Here is an 18,396-nt window from a genome sequence, read left to right as displayed (position 1 = left end):
CATCACGATGAAAACATATTGATGTAAACATTGGATTTACACCAGGAAATAAAAGATGATCATCAGCCCTGTGCAGTGCTGTGTTCATGGGTCACCTCTGTCACTCTGGATCTCCTTCACACCTGGATCTCCATCAGGAACCTGCAGGTACAGACTCAGAACGTCTGCTCTCTGGACCACAGCCAACATCAGGACTCACACTTTCACCAGGTGTCAGGTGAGGAGAGGGACACACCTGGACTGTCCTAAAGACAATGTTCCTGAGAATAATCCTCCATGTTGGTTTTATTTTAACATCAGATTCAGTGAATAATGTTGATAAACCAGTATCTGGGTTGTGGTCTCTACTAACTGTTATTTTCATTATTGATTAATCTTCTGATTTCCTGATTGATAAAGGTAAATGTTACTAACAGAGGGTGAGGTCTGCAGAGATCCATCCAGTTTACTGACAAAGAGCAGCAGCAGAAACCAGGCCTTTTATTTTATAACTGACACAATCAGCTGATTATCTGAGGAGTTTATGATCAATTTCATGTCAATCGATTGTCTGATTAATTGATATCCCGCTGCAGCCTGAGATTAACACTGAAAACAACCACAACTGTATTTATACAATCTCCATCTTCATCCCTCGCACTGCTGCCCTGTCGCCCCTCCTCCTCCTCCTCACTGATTGGCCGGTTAATTTGACACACACAGATCCTGACCAATCAGACGCAGGGATACAAATTAGCCCCACCCTGTTGTGAGAGTAGAGTTCCCGCCCTGCTGTCGTTGTTGAGCGGGCGGAGCTGCGTGGCACCGAGCTTTGACTTGCGGTCCAACCAGCCAATCACGGGTCAGTATTCAGCCGAGTCACGCCCACCGCAGCAGCCCGTGCTCCCGCCCCCTGATCGGGAATAACCAACGGGGGCGTTGCTGGGGGGCGGGGCCGGGCTCGAGCTCGACCCAGTTTGAAAGTGAACCAACGGCTCCAGTCGCTGCTTCAGCCTCCAAACAACAACAAGAACCCAGGATCCAAACCCCGAGAACCGGTCCGAAGTCTGCCCCATCCTGTAGCCGGCCCCCCTGACGAGTGAGTACCGCGGTGCATCCTCCTCCCGCTGCACTGGGTTAGATTTAATTAACCTGTAACTGACAATGAGCTGGCTTTGATTTGCCGGTTGGGTTTTTTCTGCCGTGCAGAGGATCCTGTGATAAAAGGTCCATGAAGGAGGCTGGAAAACGGGAATAAAATGGCCGCTTTAACGGCCAGAATGTGGCGGTGGTGAGCTTTGTTCTCATTTCTGAGCCCGTCTGTGCGCGCACTCCGGGGACTCTTAGAAACGTGTTGTTGTAAACACGAAACGCCCATTTTGGAGTATGAATGCCAGGAAATAGCCGCGTCCCGTCCATACAACGTTGACCTCTCCGGAGTATAACCGGAGCCCTTCGTTGAAAATGCGTAGCTGTTGTCCTGACTCCATATTTCCGTTGCAGACACGGCCGGTTGGTGTAAAAACGGCGCCGCGGTTAAAGATAAAATCCCCGTTTTAACGGAAAGTGTGGTGTTGTGGTTTCTAACGTCTCTGCGGTTTAAATGTCTTTTTTCTCTGCCTCCTAGCCGGTTAGCCTGCTGCTAGCGGAGGGGGATGGGGCGGCTAGCTCTGCAGAGGGCGGGAAGCAAATGGTGGCCCATTGTTCTGTCGGAGCTAGCCTGTTAGCACGGCTAGGCTAACTGCAGCAGCCGTAGATCTCCATAGAAAACACGGCTAGCTTCGGTTTTCGTTCACCTCGGCCGCCCGTAGAGTCCCAGTCACAGGCGGAGAGGGGGGAACCGGTCTGCGGCGGGATGTCCCGACACTGTGCCCGGGCAGAGAGGGGGTCCAGCCCGGGTCGACGGGCCTCCTGACTCCCCCGGCAGAGAAAATGGATCCCCTCTCTGTTCTTTGTTATTCCCGATCAGCTCAGTCAGAGCCGACGGGCCGGTAGGAGACGGTTTAACGGATGATTAACGGACCAGTCACCCGCTGTCCTTTATGTTTTAATATGAATTATAATAAAACACATTCAAACAGATCACAAGGTTAAATTTTCATTATGAACAAAACAACACGTCCAGGTTAAAGGGTCATTCACACAAATATATTCAGTGTTTCTGTTGATGTGTTAATAAATAAAGGTTTGTTCAGTGAGTGGTGTCAAGTTCAAATATATTATCAACCTGTAATTATCCTCATTACTGGTCATCAGTTATCCATCTGTTTATGTTGTTCAGTCTGGGATATTTAAAAAAATCACCTTTTACATTGTTCCACCTACTTTCTCTTTTTTGTATGATCTGCTTTTCTTTGTTGTATGTGAAATATTAAACTGAATATTTTGTTAATTAGAACAGTGAGTTAAATGAGAAAATAATGGTTAGATTCAGCTCAGAGCTGATCTGTTCTCTGTCATAATAAACTGAATAAATCTGGGTTTGAAGACGTCACATTAGAAACTGATTAATATCAAACTGGTCTGTTACTGTTCTTTAAATGTTGATGAATGTGTGTTATTGTCTGTAACATCATAATAAAAATTAAATGAATGTTTTTTTCCAGCTGCACATTAGTGAACCAGTTTTATCAGAGCTGAGAATAACTCCTCTCGTCTTCCTCTCTCCGTGTCTCAGGCCGTCAGTATGATGCGTAAAGACGTCAACAAGCCGAAGGGGAAGACGTCGGCGTACGCCTTCTTCGTCCAGACGTGTCGAGAGGAACACCGGAAGAAAAACCCCGAGCAGTCGGTCAACTTCGCCGAGTTCTCCAAGAAGTGCTCCGAGAGATGGAAGGTACGACCGAGAGAGAGAGACAGGTAGAGACAGACAGGTACAGAGACAGACAGACAGGTAATGATGACTTACTGAGTCAGTTCCTGGTCCTGTGCAGATGGAGCTGGTTCTGAGTCCAGGTCTGTGTGGACCTGCAGGAACAGGAACCATGTTGGTCTGTGCTGTGACTGAGCCAGGACTCAGACTCTGACCTGTTGGTCCTGATGAAGCTGACGTCTGTGACAGGATGTAGTTTATCTCAGAGGCAGCAGGGGGCGCTGCCACACTCACTAATCAATCAATAATCAATGACTGCTGATCAGAGACGATCAGTCTTTAATAAGTTTGACTGATGATGATCCTCAGAGTGATGAAGGTTTAGAGTCTGACACAGAAATGTTCCAGTGTCTGATGATGAACTGATCAGCTGATCAGCTGATATTGATCCTGTAGATTCACAGACGGTCACTGTGGGAGGAGGAGGAGGAGGGAGATGAAGATGAGCTGTGGTCATGTTAAACTGTGACAGTAAATCAGTCTGTGTTTATTCTCTGATACTGACCAACATGAGTCATCTTCACATTATAGATCAGGTCTTATAATGTCGTCATCATTAATGTTGTTGTTGTTGTTGATGTGGAGTCCTGTGTTTATGATGAACAACACTCCACCTGTGACAGTGATGGTTCTTGTATCTGTGGAGTCTCCTGACTGAAACTCTGATGATCAGAATGAATCAGATGAAGCAGAGGATGGAGACGATCAATGATGCTGATTGATCACAGTAACTACAACATGTGAACACAGACAGTGTTAAACTGAGACTGACTCTGTTTGATTAACTCAGTATCATGATGATGTGTCTCTGTCCTGGTGAACTGTAACTGACGTGGTGGACAGGTGGTCCGTCAGTGAACCTGACGTGCACCAGGTGACAGTCACATGACCCCAGCACTGATAGACCTCCTGCTACTTCAAAATAAAACGTGAAGGTTTGTTCTGGTGGAGCTCTCTCTGTTCGCTCCTCCTCTGTCCCTCAGTCTGACCTCAGATCAGTCACAGCTGGAGGTCAGAGGTCAGAGGTGGTGTGTCCTGACCGTCTGTCCTGTCCTTCCAGGCTCTGTCTCCCAGTGATAAGAAGTGTTTCGAGGACATGGCCAAGGCCGACAAGGTTCGCTACAACCGGGAGATGAGAGACTACGTCCCCCCCAAGGGCTTCGGAAAGAGGGGCCGCAAGAGGAAAGACCCCAACGCCCCCAAAAGACCCCCGTAAGTCCTCTGCTTCACCCTGCTGGTCCTGAGCCAGTCTGACAGTCCACCAGCAGAGGGCAGCACACAGTCACTGATGAGGCTGGACCACAGACCAGACCAGGGTCTGAGTCTGATCTCTGGGTCCTGAGCAGGAAGTTAATACATTAAATAAGCCTGTGGACCAGGACCTGTGTCCAGACCACAGACCCAGACTGGTTCTGTTCAGACTGATGTGAGAGTTTAACGTGCAGCTAACAGCTGTGAGCTGACAGGAAGTGACAGAGTCCGCCCATCACACTGATAAACACAGATTAGATCTGCTGTTAGTTTCTCTGCTGCTGTTAATGAGGCTGAACCCAGTCTACTGAGGCAGCCGAGTCAGTGATGGAGGATCCAGTCTAACCCTGCCCCCCCTGTCTCCCTGCAGGTCTGCGTTCTTTGTGTTCTGCAGCGAGTACCGTCCCAGTGTGAAGCAGCAGTATCCTGGTCTGTCTATAGGAGACTGTGCCAAGAGACTGGGAGAGATGTGGAGCAAACTGTCCCAGTCTGAGAAACAGCCGTACGAAGAGAAGGCCCAGAAACTACGAGAGAAATACGACCGGGTGAGGCACGGGGGAGGGAGGGGGAGACAGGTGTGTTCAGTCAGCCAGGTGTAGGACAGTCTGTCAGACCTGTGTGGACCGCAGCAGCAGGTCTGGCAGGTTCCTCAGTCTGTTTGATGAAGTCGGTTTAACTCTGTGTTCTGTTTCCTGTCTGACAGGACATGGTGGCGTACCGCGGCGGCGGCACGTACGCCAGGAACCCCGGCTCTTCAGCTCAGGGAGGAGAGGAGGAGGAGGACGAGGAGGGAGAGGACGAAGACGACGAGGAGGACGACGACGAGTAGAGACGACTGGATGAGAGAGAGAGAGTGTGTGTGTTAGAGAGAGAGGGAGACAGGTAGGTGTGTGTGTTTCAGAGGTGACAGGTCTGACAGCTGATTGGACCAGAGCAGACAGGGGGTGGAGCTTCACTGCAGGTGATGGTAGGGACAGGTGAGGGTGAGGTGAGCGTAGAGACGACAGGTTCGCTCCAGGTCAGGAGGTCAGGAGGTCTGACAGAGACCATGTGACCTGAACCTGACCAGGTGAACACCAGCTGATCCTGAGCTGCGATGCTCCGCCCCTCTCCAGCCTGACGCCCACCTCCCAGAATGCACTTCACCTCAGTGATGAGGCCGGAGTTTTTATCTTTTTAATGCAGAGACGTTTGTGTCTCAGATTTGATGCTTTTATTTTGAAAGTACCTGAATCTGATTGGTCAGAGGGAGATGTCAGATTCTCACCACTTCCTGTTAAATTAACCAATCAGAACAAATTGATCAGTGAAGTTTTCACGTCAGGAGTCGCAGAGTGTCAGAGGTCAGAGTGATGAAGCCCAGGCTGAAAGCTCTGGCTCACTGTCGGCACGTCACATGACCAGACTGAGGTCGCTCTGAAACACACACACAGGACCACGGAGTGAGTGTGTGTCACTGTGTGTGTGTTGCCTTTCTGTAAGTGTGTGTGGTGTGTGTGTGTGATCAGATGTTAAACTGTCCGACACCAGAGGATAGTAGAGTAACCCCCCCCCCTCCTCACTGTTACCATGGTTACCCCTGCACCCTCCCCATCCCCACTGTCACCCCTGTGTGTTGCCATGGAAACCCCCCGCCCCCCGCTCTTCATCATCATCATCATGTTGTTGTTTTTATTTTCTTACGGAGGTTTATCGGAGGTTTTCTTTCCTTGTTCACTGTCAGAGTAGAAACAACTTTTATAATAAAACAACTGAGGGAAACACCGTGTGGTCTGGTCTTCCTTCAGGTCCTGATCCTGGGACCAGCTCAGACCGTTTCAGAGGTCTGACCTGAGTCTGACCTTTTCTAATGTTACCTGAATGATCTCTTATTGTGAAATGTTGGAGCAGGAAGTGCTGCGGCTGAATATCAGAGATGACTAATGCTGCGTTCAGGTGTCCTCACTTCCTGTCAGAACCTGAACGCCTCCTGAAGCCAGAGCATCCCACCAACCCCGACACCAGAATCCATGAGGTCCGGTCTGAGATCTGTGAGAATCAGTCCACCTGGTTTAATGTTACAGGGTTTAATGTGTGAACAGCTGAGGCTCTTCACCTGGAGGAACAAACACTTCCTGTGAGCGGCCATGTTTCTCTGAGGAGACGACACCTCAGCTCAGACTCTGATGGAGATGAAACTCTTTAGACTGAACATCCTGGTCCTGCAGAGTCGGCCTCAGTCTGTGGGTCGATTAACACCGAGTTACTGACACAACCTGCTCAGAGCAGGTTAGAGACGCAGGTTAATCACCATGAAACCTGTAGTGATACAGGTTACTGAGTTACTCTGATCAGTTACTGAGTTACTCTGATCAGTTACTGAGTTACTCTGAAGTTACTCTGATCAGTTACTGAGTTACTCTGAAGTTACTCTGAAGGCCTGTTGCTGCAGGTTTGTAGAAGAGGACAGAGGAACATCAGCTCTACAGTACGACCTCTAAAAATTAAACATCTTCAAACCAAAGTAATTCACAGCAGAAGATGATCAGACCTGATCCGAGTCCTCAGGTCTGTTCAGGTCTGATGATCTGACGGCTGTAAAGATGATCCTGTCAGATTGTCCTGTGGTGTGAGGTGTGTTCAGACTGATCTTACCCTCCCTGATCTGCTCTGAGATCAGGAAGCAGCTCACTGAAAACAGAAGCACAACAAACCAGAGACGTGGTCGTCGGCCATGTTTGTTTCCTCTGACGTGGTCAGGTGTGGAGCTGTGAGTCCAGACTCTGGTTGTTAAAATGAATCTGTTAGTGTGTGGTGTGTTGGACATCACTCACTATAAGAACACACCTGTCTGACATCACCTGTCCTCAGGTGTCTGTGATGTTTTTTACATCAGGTAAGATTTTAATAATGTGTCAGTGTGTGTCCTGCTGTAGGTGTCAGGCTGCTCCATACACCTGTCGTCTCTCACACCTGTAGGTGAAACGCTGCAGGAGGCGCTGTGGAGCCAGACCCATAAAACATGTTCATTCTCAGTGTATCACTGTTTCACTTCTCCTTCATGGCTTTAAATATTCCTTCCTTCTTGTTTGTGGTTAAACTTCTCTGTTTCCTAAAAGTTTTTTTTAATCAACACAAAAGTAGAGTTTTACTTTCTGTCCACATCCAGAGCAGAGAGGAACAGCTGCCACAGCTGGATTCACCCAGACCAGATCAGACCGGACCGGACCAGGTTCCTCCTCTGGACTGAACCCTGACAGGTCATTACAAACTGAATGATGTAGGAAACATCGGAGACGTCACATGACGACAGATTCCTGCTCAGATCTCATCTGACGACTTCAGAGGAAACAAACATGGAGGACGAGAACGTCTCCTGTCCTCTCTCTCTCACACAACAGGATTCATGATCAAAGGTATTGATCATCGATTGTCTTCAGAGCAGATCAGGGAGGGTAAGATCAGTCTGAACACAGCTCACACCACAGGAGAATCTTAAAGGATCATCTTTACAACCATCAGATGATCAGCCCTCTGACCTCTGACCTCTGACCAGAGGATGTTTGCATCAGGAGTCTTTCTCAGCTTTACTGTGGTTGTTGTCTCTGTCTCTGTCCACAGACCCTCAGTCCTCAGTGATCCAGACCCAGACTGAGGGTCTGGACTCTGGTCCTGCTCTGGTCCCTGTAAACAGGCCTGTTCTCTGAGGAGGACTGAATAACGTCTGTGGTTGTGGTTTCAGCTCATCGTCACTCAGCGGTGTCACAATCACTATCAGCTCCTCCTCGCCTCCATCTCAGGGTGGAGGATGGCGGCCATTTTGTGAGACTGAGACTGAGACTGATGAACCGTACACTGATCTGAGATCAGACCGATCTGTGACCAGGAGTCCGTCTGTGCTTCACCTGCTTCACCTGTGGCTGAGTGACAGAGGAGGAGGTCTGGTGGTTCTGGTCTTGTCTGTGCTGTTCTGGTCTGGTCTGGCCTGTGCTGGTCTGGTCTGGTCTGGCCTGTGCTGGCCTGGCCTGTGCTGGTCTGGTCTGTTCTGGTCTGGTCTGTGTGTAACAGGCCTGTTGTGTCAGAGACAGAGTGTGAGAATAAACAGCAGAAAGCAGAAGTGAGTTTACACCAGTTTAACACGAACATCGTTCCCTCGACTGGTCTGAGAAACATGGTCACAGTCTGCTCTGGGTCAGGGTGTGTTGTGTTGTGTTGTGTTGTGTGTTGATGTGTGGTGTGTGTGGTGTGTGATGTGTATTGTGTTGTGTGTTGATGTGTGGTGTGTGGTGGTGTGTGATGTGTATTGTGTTGTGTTGTTGTGTGTGTGTTGATGTGTGGTGTGTGTGTTGTGTTGTTGTGTGTTGATGTGTGGTGTGTGTGATGTGTATTGTGTTGTGAGAAGTGTGTTATCTTCAGTCTTCAGTCGTCCATCTTGTTTCCTTCCTCTTTTTCTTTGTTCCTCTTTTTATCATTTTACCATTAAAGGTTATTTTTTATGTTGAGAATTGAGACCAGCTCATAGTCAGACCTGGACCCAGACTCAGGTCCAGACCTGGACTCTGAGACTCTGACACCTGTCTCCTGTCACTCTGGACCAGGTGCAGCAGACTCCTCTGCTCCTCCACCTGAGGGAGGGGATCAGGTCCAGGTGTGGTCCAGGTTCAGACCCAGGTACCAAACAGGACTGTTTCACAGACAGAGCGTCACCCTGTCTGACCTTTGACCTTTACCCCCCAGCTCTGATGCAGCGAGTCTTCCTGCTGTGGGAGGAGGTGGAGGAGGAGGAGGAGGAGGAGGTGCATCGTAGCTCAGGTGCATCAGGTGCAGCATCACCTGATGTGTGAAACAGCTTCACCCTCTCACAGCGAGGCAGCGGCCGTGAGAGGGTGAGGGAGGAGGGAGGAGGGAGAACAGGAAGTGAAGCTGAAGGCGTCGCTCTGCTGCTCAGACTGACATTCAGTCGTCATCCAGACAACATGAAGACTCCGTCTGTGTCTCTGCTCCTCGGTGAGTCAAACACTGACCTCACTCACTCACTCACTCACTCACTCACTCACTCAGACTGATCTGGACCAGGACCCAGACTGAGTCTGTTCAGGTGGAGTCAGATTCTGAGGCGGTGACGCTTGAGTTGATGAAACTTGTTTAAACAGTTTTAATGTTGAATGTGTTTGAACTGACCTCAGATCAGATCAGACCAGTTCAGATCAGACCAGTTCAGGTCAGATCAGACCAGATCAGATCAGAGTCACTGTCTCAGTTTTCCTCTCTGATCCTCTGAGAGTCTCTGACAGTTGATCTGTTCTGTTTGAACCTCACAGGATTTTAGAGGAATCTTTATTCAACACAGAAACAGACCAGGTGTTTGATGACCATCAGAGTCAGAGTCAGAGTCCAGATCAGAGTCCAGATCAGAGTCCGAGTCAGAGTCAGAGTCAGAGTCAGAGTCCAGGTCAGAGTCAGAGTCAGAGTCCAGGTCAGAGTCAGAGTCAGAGTCCAGATCAGAGTCAGAGTCAGAGTCCAGATCAGAGTCAGAGTCCAGGTCAGAGAGATCCTGTCAGATTATCTGCAGTCTGTGTCAGAGTGAACAGACTGTAGACAGAGACAGAGACAGAGACAGAGAACAGTGTTTTCAGTGGTCTCTGCTCAGACGTCTGTTTCCTGAGCTCCAGGACGAGCTGAGAGTCAGAGTGAGTTCCTCAGCAGCTGTAGAGTCTCTAACTGAGCTGATCACCGTTCATTCAGGATCAGGATCAGGATCAGGCATTAAACCGCAGACGCTCTGTGAAACCTCCTGTTTCTGTCTGTGTTAATCCTGAAGCAGAGCAGAGCTCTCTGTCCATTCAACACCACGTCCACTTCACTGCCTGTAGGAAACTTCATCCACAGGAAGTTTCTAAAATCTGCAGATTTGACAGAAGAAAAGTCTGAAGTGAACTGGATCTGGATCTGGATCAGAGTCCTTCAGTGATCAGGTTCAGGAGGGTTTAAAAAAACTTTATTTATAACTTTTTCAACCAAACGTCACAAACTCAACAACGACTGAGCACGAGACAAATAAACCAAACAAGAAAAATAAAAAGACAACAACAACAACAACAACAACAGCTGTTCAGAGCTGAATCAGGACAGAGAGTAAAACCTTTTTAAAGAGCTCTTCTTCTTCTTCTTCTTCTTCTTCTTCTTCTTCTTCTTCTTCTTCTTCTTCTTCTTCTTCTTCCTCTGACCATTCACCAACACTTTATCTAATAATTATTATTCATTATAACACAGACCTATAAAGACCTGATCCTCCTTCAGCTGTAACATTCAGGCTCCATCTCTACCTGAACTGATTAAACCTCCTCTATCAGATTCTACTTCTACTTCTACTCTGATTCTACTTTATTATCTCTTCACGTTCTACTCTACTTTATTATCTCTTCACGTTCTCACTCAGTGGAAAATGTTTTTCTTTGTACATCACCATTAAACCCTGAACCTCTCTGAGGTGATCTATTGAATCAGCCTCACGGTGTAGAAACAGTGGATGTTTCCTGTGACTGTGTGTTAGACTGACATCACCTGTTACCTGCTCAGGTGACCTCTGTCCACAGGAAGTGACCTCATGTTACAGACTTTATATTAAATGACAGTTTTCAGTTCAGTTCAGGATCTCCACCATCACCTGTGGTTGGAGTGAAATGCATGCTGGGTATTGTCTCTGTCCATATTAGTGTATTCAGTGTGTGAACCTACGGTGGCTGATGAGGCCAAACTGCTGCAGTTTGATATTATCATTTATTCTGTGTTTTATTTTCCTGCTGTGTCACTTCCTGTTTTATTTTGGTAATTATTTGTGGCTGTCGTTTGTGCTCTGACTTCCTGTCATGTGTTTGTGGTAAAACATTAACCCTCTGGACTCTGACCTGGAGCAGGACTCAGACTCTCAGACTCTGACTGCTCCTGTTTCACATGAACAAACTCTGCAGGTTGAACCTGTTTAGACTCAGTGTGAATGATGAGTGTCCTGCAGCGCCCCCCTGTGGTCTCTGTGAGTCAGAGCAGGGCTCAGGTTCAACAGTCACATGTTTATTTAACCCAGCTTCATCAGCACCAGGTGAAACTGCTGAGTCTGGTTTCCTGTCCAACACAGAACCATCAGTCAGTGACAGGAAACAACATCAGAATCAGAATCAGACTTTATTGCCAAGTAAGTTTGCACATACAAGGAATTTGTCTTGGTATATTGGTGCTAAAGGACAGTTATAGTAAAGGAAAAGAGTGAAGAGCAAGAACTATATACATAAATATACATAATTAAAAAGTAAAATGTAAAGTATAAAGTGTAAAGTGTAGATTGCAAAAATGAAGGTGGCAGTGATTGTCCGGATGTGTGTTAATGTAACGTGTAGTGGGGGGTGGGAGGATTATAGTCTGTGACAGTCTGTGTGTGTGTGTTTGGGGGGGGGGCTAGATCTTGTTGAGATGAATGAACATGAACATGAACACTGACTGAACTAAGACGAGGAGAGAAAGAAGAGCTGTTAATGATCCAGTAAAGATACAGATCAGAGGAAACTCGACTCATCCATTCATATGAAAACTGATATTAGACCAGAGTCCTGGTCTCAGCAGCAGCTGGGTCAGGGTGAGTCCAGTGAACAGGTCAGTCCAGCTACAGGAAGCTCTGAGGGTCAAACTGAACCTGACACAGTTCAGGGTAAAGTCTCAGATCAACCAGTTTCTCCAGCACAACAACACACCACTGACACACACACCACTGACACACACACCACTGACACACATGTAGTAATGTGCAAAACAGAACTCAGTGTTTTCAGGTATGGATCAGCTGTGACCTCTGACCCTCAGTGTCCTCTGTCCCTCAGTGTCCTCTGTCCCTCAGTGTCCTCTGACCCTCAGTGTCCTCTGTCCTCCTGTTGCAGGTGTGTGTCTGTGCTGCTGCTGTCTGGACTGACTGTTTCTGCAGGTGAGCTGATGGAAGAGAAAACAGTCACTGACTCCAATAATAATACAGATACATTTACTCTGACTGACTGTCTGTCTGTCTGTCTGTCTGTCTGACTGTCTGTCTGTCTGTCTATCTGTCTGACTGTCTGTCTGTCTGTCTGTCTGTCTGTCTGACTGTCTGACTGACTGTCTGACTGACTGGACTGTCTGTCTGTCTGTCTATCTGTCTGACTGTCTGTCTGTCTGTCCTGTCTGACTGTCTGACTGACTGTCTGTCTGACTGTCTGTCTATCTGTCTGACTGACTGACTGACTGACTGTCTGTCTGTCTGTCTGACTGTCTGTCTGTCTATCTGTCTGACTGTCTGTCTGTCTGTCTGTCTGTCTGTCTGACTGTCTGACTGACTGTCTGACTGACTGTCTGTCTGACTGTCTGTCTGACTGACTGACTGACTGACTGTCTGTCTGTCTGTCTGTCTGACTGACTGTCTGACTGACTGTCTGACTGACTGTCTGTCTGACTGTCTGTCTGACTGACTGACTGACTGTCTGTCTGTCTGACTGTCTGTCCTCCAGTCTCTCTGAATGTCAGTCCAAACCGTCTCCAGTTCTTTAAAGGAGAGTCCGTCTCTCTGAGATGTGAGGGACAGGTGGTCTCTGATGGACAGACAGTAAAGAGGACCAGAGGAGGACAGACTGAGGACTGTGGACCAGCTTCAGGATTTGGGAGGTTTGATGGTTCCTCCTGTAACATCTCTGGTCTCCAGTCTCTCAGACTCTGGAGGTTACTGGTGTGAAGACAGAGCTGATCAGATCAACATCAGTGTCATTAACACAGTAACTGATAAAGCAGGTCAGTGTTTCCATCCTGTAGTTTCTCTGTGGTTCAGGTCTGTTGGTGAAACTCTGTCTGTGTCTCTGTGGTTCAGGTCTGTTGGTGAAACTCTGTCTGTGTCTCTGTGGTTCAGGTGTTCCAGTTATTCTGGAGATCCCTGCACTTCCTGTGATGACAGGAAGTGATGTCACTCTGCGCTGTAGAGATAAAGACAACAACAGATTCAAGGCTTTTTTCTTCAGGGATGGTAAAGACCTTGGATCTGGACCTGATGGAGAACTCCCCCTCAGTAAAGTCCAACAGTCTCATGAAGGTCTCTACTGGTGTTACAGAAACAAAGGTTTTGACTCTCCTCAGAGCAGACTGAGGGTCAGAGGTCAGTGACATCACTTCCTGTTTCTATGACAGTTTAAAGATATGAACTAACCTGCTGACCTGGATAATAAACTGATCACTGCACTGAACCAGGTTCTACTCATCTCTCCTGCAGCTCCTCCTCCTCCTCCTCCTCCTCCTCCTCCTCCTCCTCCTTCATCTTCTCCTCCTCCTCCTCCTACAACCTCCAACTACTCCTCTAACTCCTCCCCACCTCCCATAGACTCCTCCTTCTCCTCCCTCCTCCTCCCAGTTGTAGCAGCTCTGGGCTCTCTGGTTCTCCTGGTCCTGGTCCTGGTTGGTCTTGTGCTGTGGTGGAGGAAACAAACAGGTAATTACTGGACTCAGTCTGCAGGTCTTTTCTGGACTCAGTCTATACTGGACCCAGACTCAGAGAACCTTCCTCTGTCTCTCATTGAACTGGTTCTCTGTCAGAGCCTCTGATTATAGCAGGTTCATCAGAGACACACCTGATCCTGATCCTGATCCTTCTCTCCTCAGGACCGACTCCTTCACCTGCTCCAGATGATGTCACCTACTGTGATGTCACTGTGAGACACACAGCCAATAGGAAAGGTGGGTGGAGGAGGAGACGCGGTGGACTGTTAGAGTTCAGAGAATAAAGAAAGAAAACAACAGAGATGGAGGTGATGAGAGTTAATGAGGAACATGTGACTAATGACAGTCAGACAGAGAGACAGACAGACAGACAGACAGAGAGAGTGAGAGAGAGACAGTCAGTCACACAGAGAGACACACAGACAGACAGACAGAGAGACAGACAGACAGAGAGACAGACAGACAGACAGACAGACAGACAGAGAGACGGAGAGAGAGAGACAGAGACAGTCAGTCAGACAGAGAGACAGACAGACAGACAGAGAGACGGAGAGAGAGAGACAGAGACAGTCAGTCAGACAGACAGACAGACAGACAGACAGTCAGTCAGTCAGTCAGACAGTCAGTCAGACAGAGAGACAGACAGACAGAAGAGACGGAGAGAGAGACAGTCAGTCAGACAGAGAGAGAGAGACAGGCACACGTTGATGTTGTAGATGTGAGTCTGATCAGCTGCACTAACAGAGTCATGTCTCCTGTTACTAACAGACAAACACTCTGCTGCTGAAGACACAGTCTACTCTGGAGTGAGGACACACACTGCAGGTACACACACACACACACACACACACACAGACAGAGGGAGGTTGTCAGAGCTGACAGACCATGGAAACATCCTGTTTGTTTAGGACAGACAGTCTTCACTGATCTGCTCCACAGTTTTCCTGCAGTACTCCCTCATCACAGGACTGTCCCACAGAAGGTTGATTCAGCTGTGAAGAAATGATGAAGGGTGAATTCAGATATTATCTGACAGATTCTTCCTGTCCTGACAGTTACACAGCTCCTCCCTCACGTCGTCCTCAGTCATATTTAATTCCACTTCCTGTTTGTCCTTGTTATCCTCTGGGATGTTGTGATGTATCATTTAGAAGCCTTTTACACATGAGAGGTGTATTTTTTGATTGGCAGACATTTCATCTGTATTTCCCTCTTTCTGACTGTTTGATGACGTCGTAGACTTTCGGTCCTGATCAAGAGGATCTGTTTGTCTTGAACGAGGACCTGTCTCTGGCTCCATGTTTGTCGTATGATCTCATCTCTTATTGCTGCATTGAGGAATCTCATGATCATCGATCTGGATCGATCTTGGGGGAGCTGTTGGATCCTTGGGCCTGAGTGGCCTCTCAGTCTGAAGATCCATTTCTGGTGGTAAGAGGCTCTAAGGCCAGAGAATATAGCAGACAGACAGAGACAGCCCTGTCTGACTCCCTCTGCACCTTAAAAGGAGCACTCAAACCACCGTTAATCTTTAGTACACTCTCAATATACAAGACCCTGATCTTGGCTATAAAACCAGAGCTGAACCCAAAAGCCTGCTGCGTCTGCCACAAGTATTGGTGTTCAACTCCGATCAAAAGCCTTTTCTTGATCTAGAGAAATCAGACCAAGCTCACAGCCCAATGAACCGGAGAGGTTCAAAATATCTCGAATCAGAAAAATATTATCAGATATCAACCTGCCGGGTACACAGTATGTCTGGTCTACATGAAGGACCTGCTCCAACACTTTCCTTAGTCTCAGAGCCAACCACTTTGGACAGGAGTTTATAGTCAGTACAGAGCAGAGACACAGGGCGGCCAGTTCTAATCTCCTGTAGGTCACCTTTCTTTGGGAGGAGGGTGAGGACAGCCCTCCTGCAGCTCAGAGGCAGCCGCCCTGTGCTCAGACTGTCCCTCAGAACCAGTAACAGATCTTCACCAATAACAGGCCAGAAGGTCTTATAGAAGTCTGCAGGGAGGCCATCGATCCCTGGAGCCTTCCCACTCTGTAGGCCCCGCAGTGCCTCCTGCAGCTCCTCAGCAGAGAGCTGCGCCTCCACCTCTGCATTTTCCATTTAAGGACACTTTAGGAAGACCTTCATAGAAAGACAACGCCTCTTCTGGGTCCTCCTAGAGATCCATCTTGTAAAGGTCCTGATAGAAATCAACAGCATGCTGTTGAATCCCAGCAGACTCTTGCAGTAGAAGCCCGCTGTCAGACCTCAAAGAGTGCATCAGTCTCCTCTGACCATTCTTACGTTCCAGCCCAAAGAAAAAGTGAGAGGGAGCATCCATTCTTACAATGTTTTGAAAACGTGACTGAACCAGAGCACCTTGAGCATGAATACCCAGCAGGTCAAACAGAGCTGCTTTCTTGCTTTTGAGAACTTCAACATGTTCTCGTTCTCCTGTGGAGTCTGCTAGAACCTGCAGCTCCACCACTTCTCTCTCCAGAGCTCTCATAGATCGAGTCATGTCCTTTGTGGCATTGAGAGTGTACTGTAGGCAAAGCTGCTTAATTTTAACTTTTACCCACATCCCACCACTGCTGTAAAGAGCTGTACTCACGTTTAGCTTTCCTATGATTGAACCAAAAAGTCCTGAAAACACTTTGAAAATTTTTGTCAGATAACAGAGTGGTATTGATGTGCCAGTATGCACTTTTACATTTTACATCTTTAATAAAAATCAAACACTGTACGAGAGAATGATCTGAAAAACCAACAGGACTTATAGAACAACCTTTAAATAGGGTTAGGGTTAGGCTTAGGCTTTACATACACTGATATGATGCTCAAAACAATACACTCTATCAAGTGATCAGACAAACAAATTATCTTTGGAGTGAACACAGGTATACTGCCGCACACTGTTATGAAGGTATCTCCACACATCACACAGTTCAAAGGTTTCTACAAGCTTCGTGAGACAGCTCTTAGAAGCAGCATGAGGTTCCTGGTGATTCCTGTCCAAATCAGGGTTTACTGTACAGTTGAAGTCGCCTCCCAGAAACAAATACTCTTCACTCTTACAGTTCTGGAGAGCATTTTTTAACTCCTCCAAAAACAAGTCTCTCCAGACCAAACAGCTGGAGCATAAACATTCACAAACACCATTTTAACTTTCTCAAACTCAGCTTTTACTTTTAACAGTCGACCTGGAACTATTTCATCAACACTGCAAGAGACTGGCAAGAAATCTCTAGAAAAGAGAATACCAACACCCCCACTGTTACTGCTCCTATGACTTAAAAAGGCCCTCCTCCAATCAGATTCATTGTCAGAAGTACTATGAGTTTCCTGGATGAAAGTTACATTTAACTTTTGTTCTGAATCAAACTAAACAGAGAAGCTCTTTTCACATCATCTCGGGCACCATTATTTAAAGACCCCAGCTTTATGTCACACATGTTCTTATAAAGCTGAAACCAAACAAAAACAAAATGAAAAACATAAAATAAAAGAGAAAAACAAAAACAACACACTTATTCATCTTTTTCTAATTGGGCCCGAACCTTCAACAACAGTTTCTTTAACCGGAAAATCTCTGGATCAGTGAAAGAAGGCTGCTCTAAGTTTCCCCAAGTGCCCCAAGAGAGGCTAGCACAGGAGAAATCTGGTCTCTTTTCTAGTTCCTGTCAGTAATCGTGCTGCAGCATTTTGGATCAGCTGCAGAGTCTTTAGAAACTTGTTGGGGCAGCCTGATAATAATGAATTACAGTAGTCCAGCCTAGAAGTAACAAATGCATGGACTAGTTTTTCTGCATCTTTTTGAGACAGAAAATGTCTAATTTTTGGAGTTTAGCTGTCTTCATTTTTATTTCGTTCTGCTCTACAGTTGAACATGTGAAACCACTCAGAGCTGGTTACAGTCACAGGTCAGACTTTGAGGATGTTTCCAGACCTTCATCAGAGGAGTAGGTCAATGAACTGTACCTGTTCTTCTGTCTCTCAGGTCCTGCTGACGTCACCTACGGGACATCGTCATCAGATCTCAGAGGAAAGCAGGAAGGAGGACTGGTAACCATGGCAACACACACACACACTCACACACACACCCACACACACACAACAACAACATTAACAAACACAGCAGCCTTCAACTGTTTGTGTTTGTGTTTCAGAATCACCAGCTGATCCTGATGTTGTGTATTCATCAGTCAGAGGTAACTGAGTACTGTATATATTCATAAATACTGTATGTACTCTGTGTACTATGTGTACTGTACAAACCAGAGCCCTGTCCTACAAAGAGAGCTGAAGCTCCTGTGGTTGAACTCAGGTTCTCAGGTAAAGTCGGGGTTGACAAACCCTGACTGCCTCGATCTGTGTTAAACGCTACGACGGTGGTTCAGATGTGGTCAGTTGAGTCGGTGTTAACTTTAATCAGAGTTAGTGCGTGTTGATTAAAGGGGCGTGCACCGTATCTCTCAGATGAAGAGCGCACGTTAATTCTGTGGGTTTAGAGGAATTTAAAGAGACTCTAACGACACAATGTCAAACCAACAAAGACAGAGAGACTGGTCACATGTTCTCTGGATTCTTCATCTGTAATATGAGATGGAAGGACATGGAACATATGTGATCATTTCTCAGATACTTGGATTACAGTCAACATGTGGGTCACATGTCTGAGAATGAGCTGTTCCTGTTAATGATGTTCTGCCTGGAACACTCAGGCTGTATATGTATGAATGTAAAGCTGTTATGTTCAGTATGAACTTCATGTTAACAGTATTTCAGCCTCAGGGAAACTGAACCTGGATCAAATAGA

At 47.1% G+C, this 18,396-nt stretch overlaps 2 protein-coding genes across 2 annotated transcripts; both read left to right on the top strand.

Annotated features, from left to right (window-relative positions):
* Window positions 1-915: 915 nt before the first annotated feature.
* LOC108874240 (high mobility group protein B2) lies at window positions 916-5,793 on the top strand. The gene is made up of 5 exons (XM_018662694.2): window positions 916-1,078; window positions 2,657-2,815; window positions 3,912-4,063; window positions 4,473-4,647; window positions 4,806-5,793. Exons 2-5 carry the CDS (start codon window positions 2,666-2,668, stop codon window positions 4,929-4,931), a joined length of 603 nt encoding a protein of 200 aa, XP_018518210.1. The 5' UTR covers window positions 916-1,078; window positions 2,657-2,665; the 3' UTR covers window positions 4,932-5,793.
* A 2,636-nt stretch (window positions 5,794-8,429) lies between these two features.
* LOC127140865 (uncharacterized) lies at window positions 8,430-17,642 on the top strand (the record flags this gene model as incomplete). Its single annotated transcript, XM_051068776.1, has 7 exons — window positions 8,430-9,088; window positions 12,610-12,886; window positions 13,002-13,244; window positions 13,359-13,574; window positions 13,745-13,819; window positions 14,351-14,407; window positions 17,578-17,642. Coding segments are annotated over exons 2-7 (774 nt in total), but the record flags the coding sequence as incomplete, so codon positions are not given.
* Between the last annotated feature and the right edge of the window lie 754 nt (window positions 17,643-18,396).

Source organism: Lates calcarifer, unplaced genomic scaffold, assembly GCF_001640805.2.
Source record: "Lates calcarifer isolate ASB-BC8 unplaced genomic scaffold, TLL_Latcal_v3 _unitig_5263_quiver_819, whole genome shotgun sequence".
NCBI classification, from domain to species: domain Eukaryota; kingdom Metazoa; phylum Chordata; class Actinopteri; family Centropomidae; genus Lates; species Lates calcarifer.
This window is presented reverse-complemented; position numbering and strand designations above follow the sequence as displayed.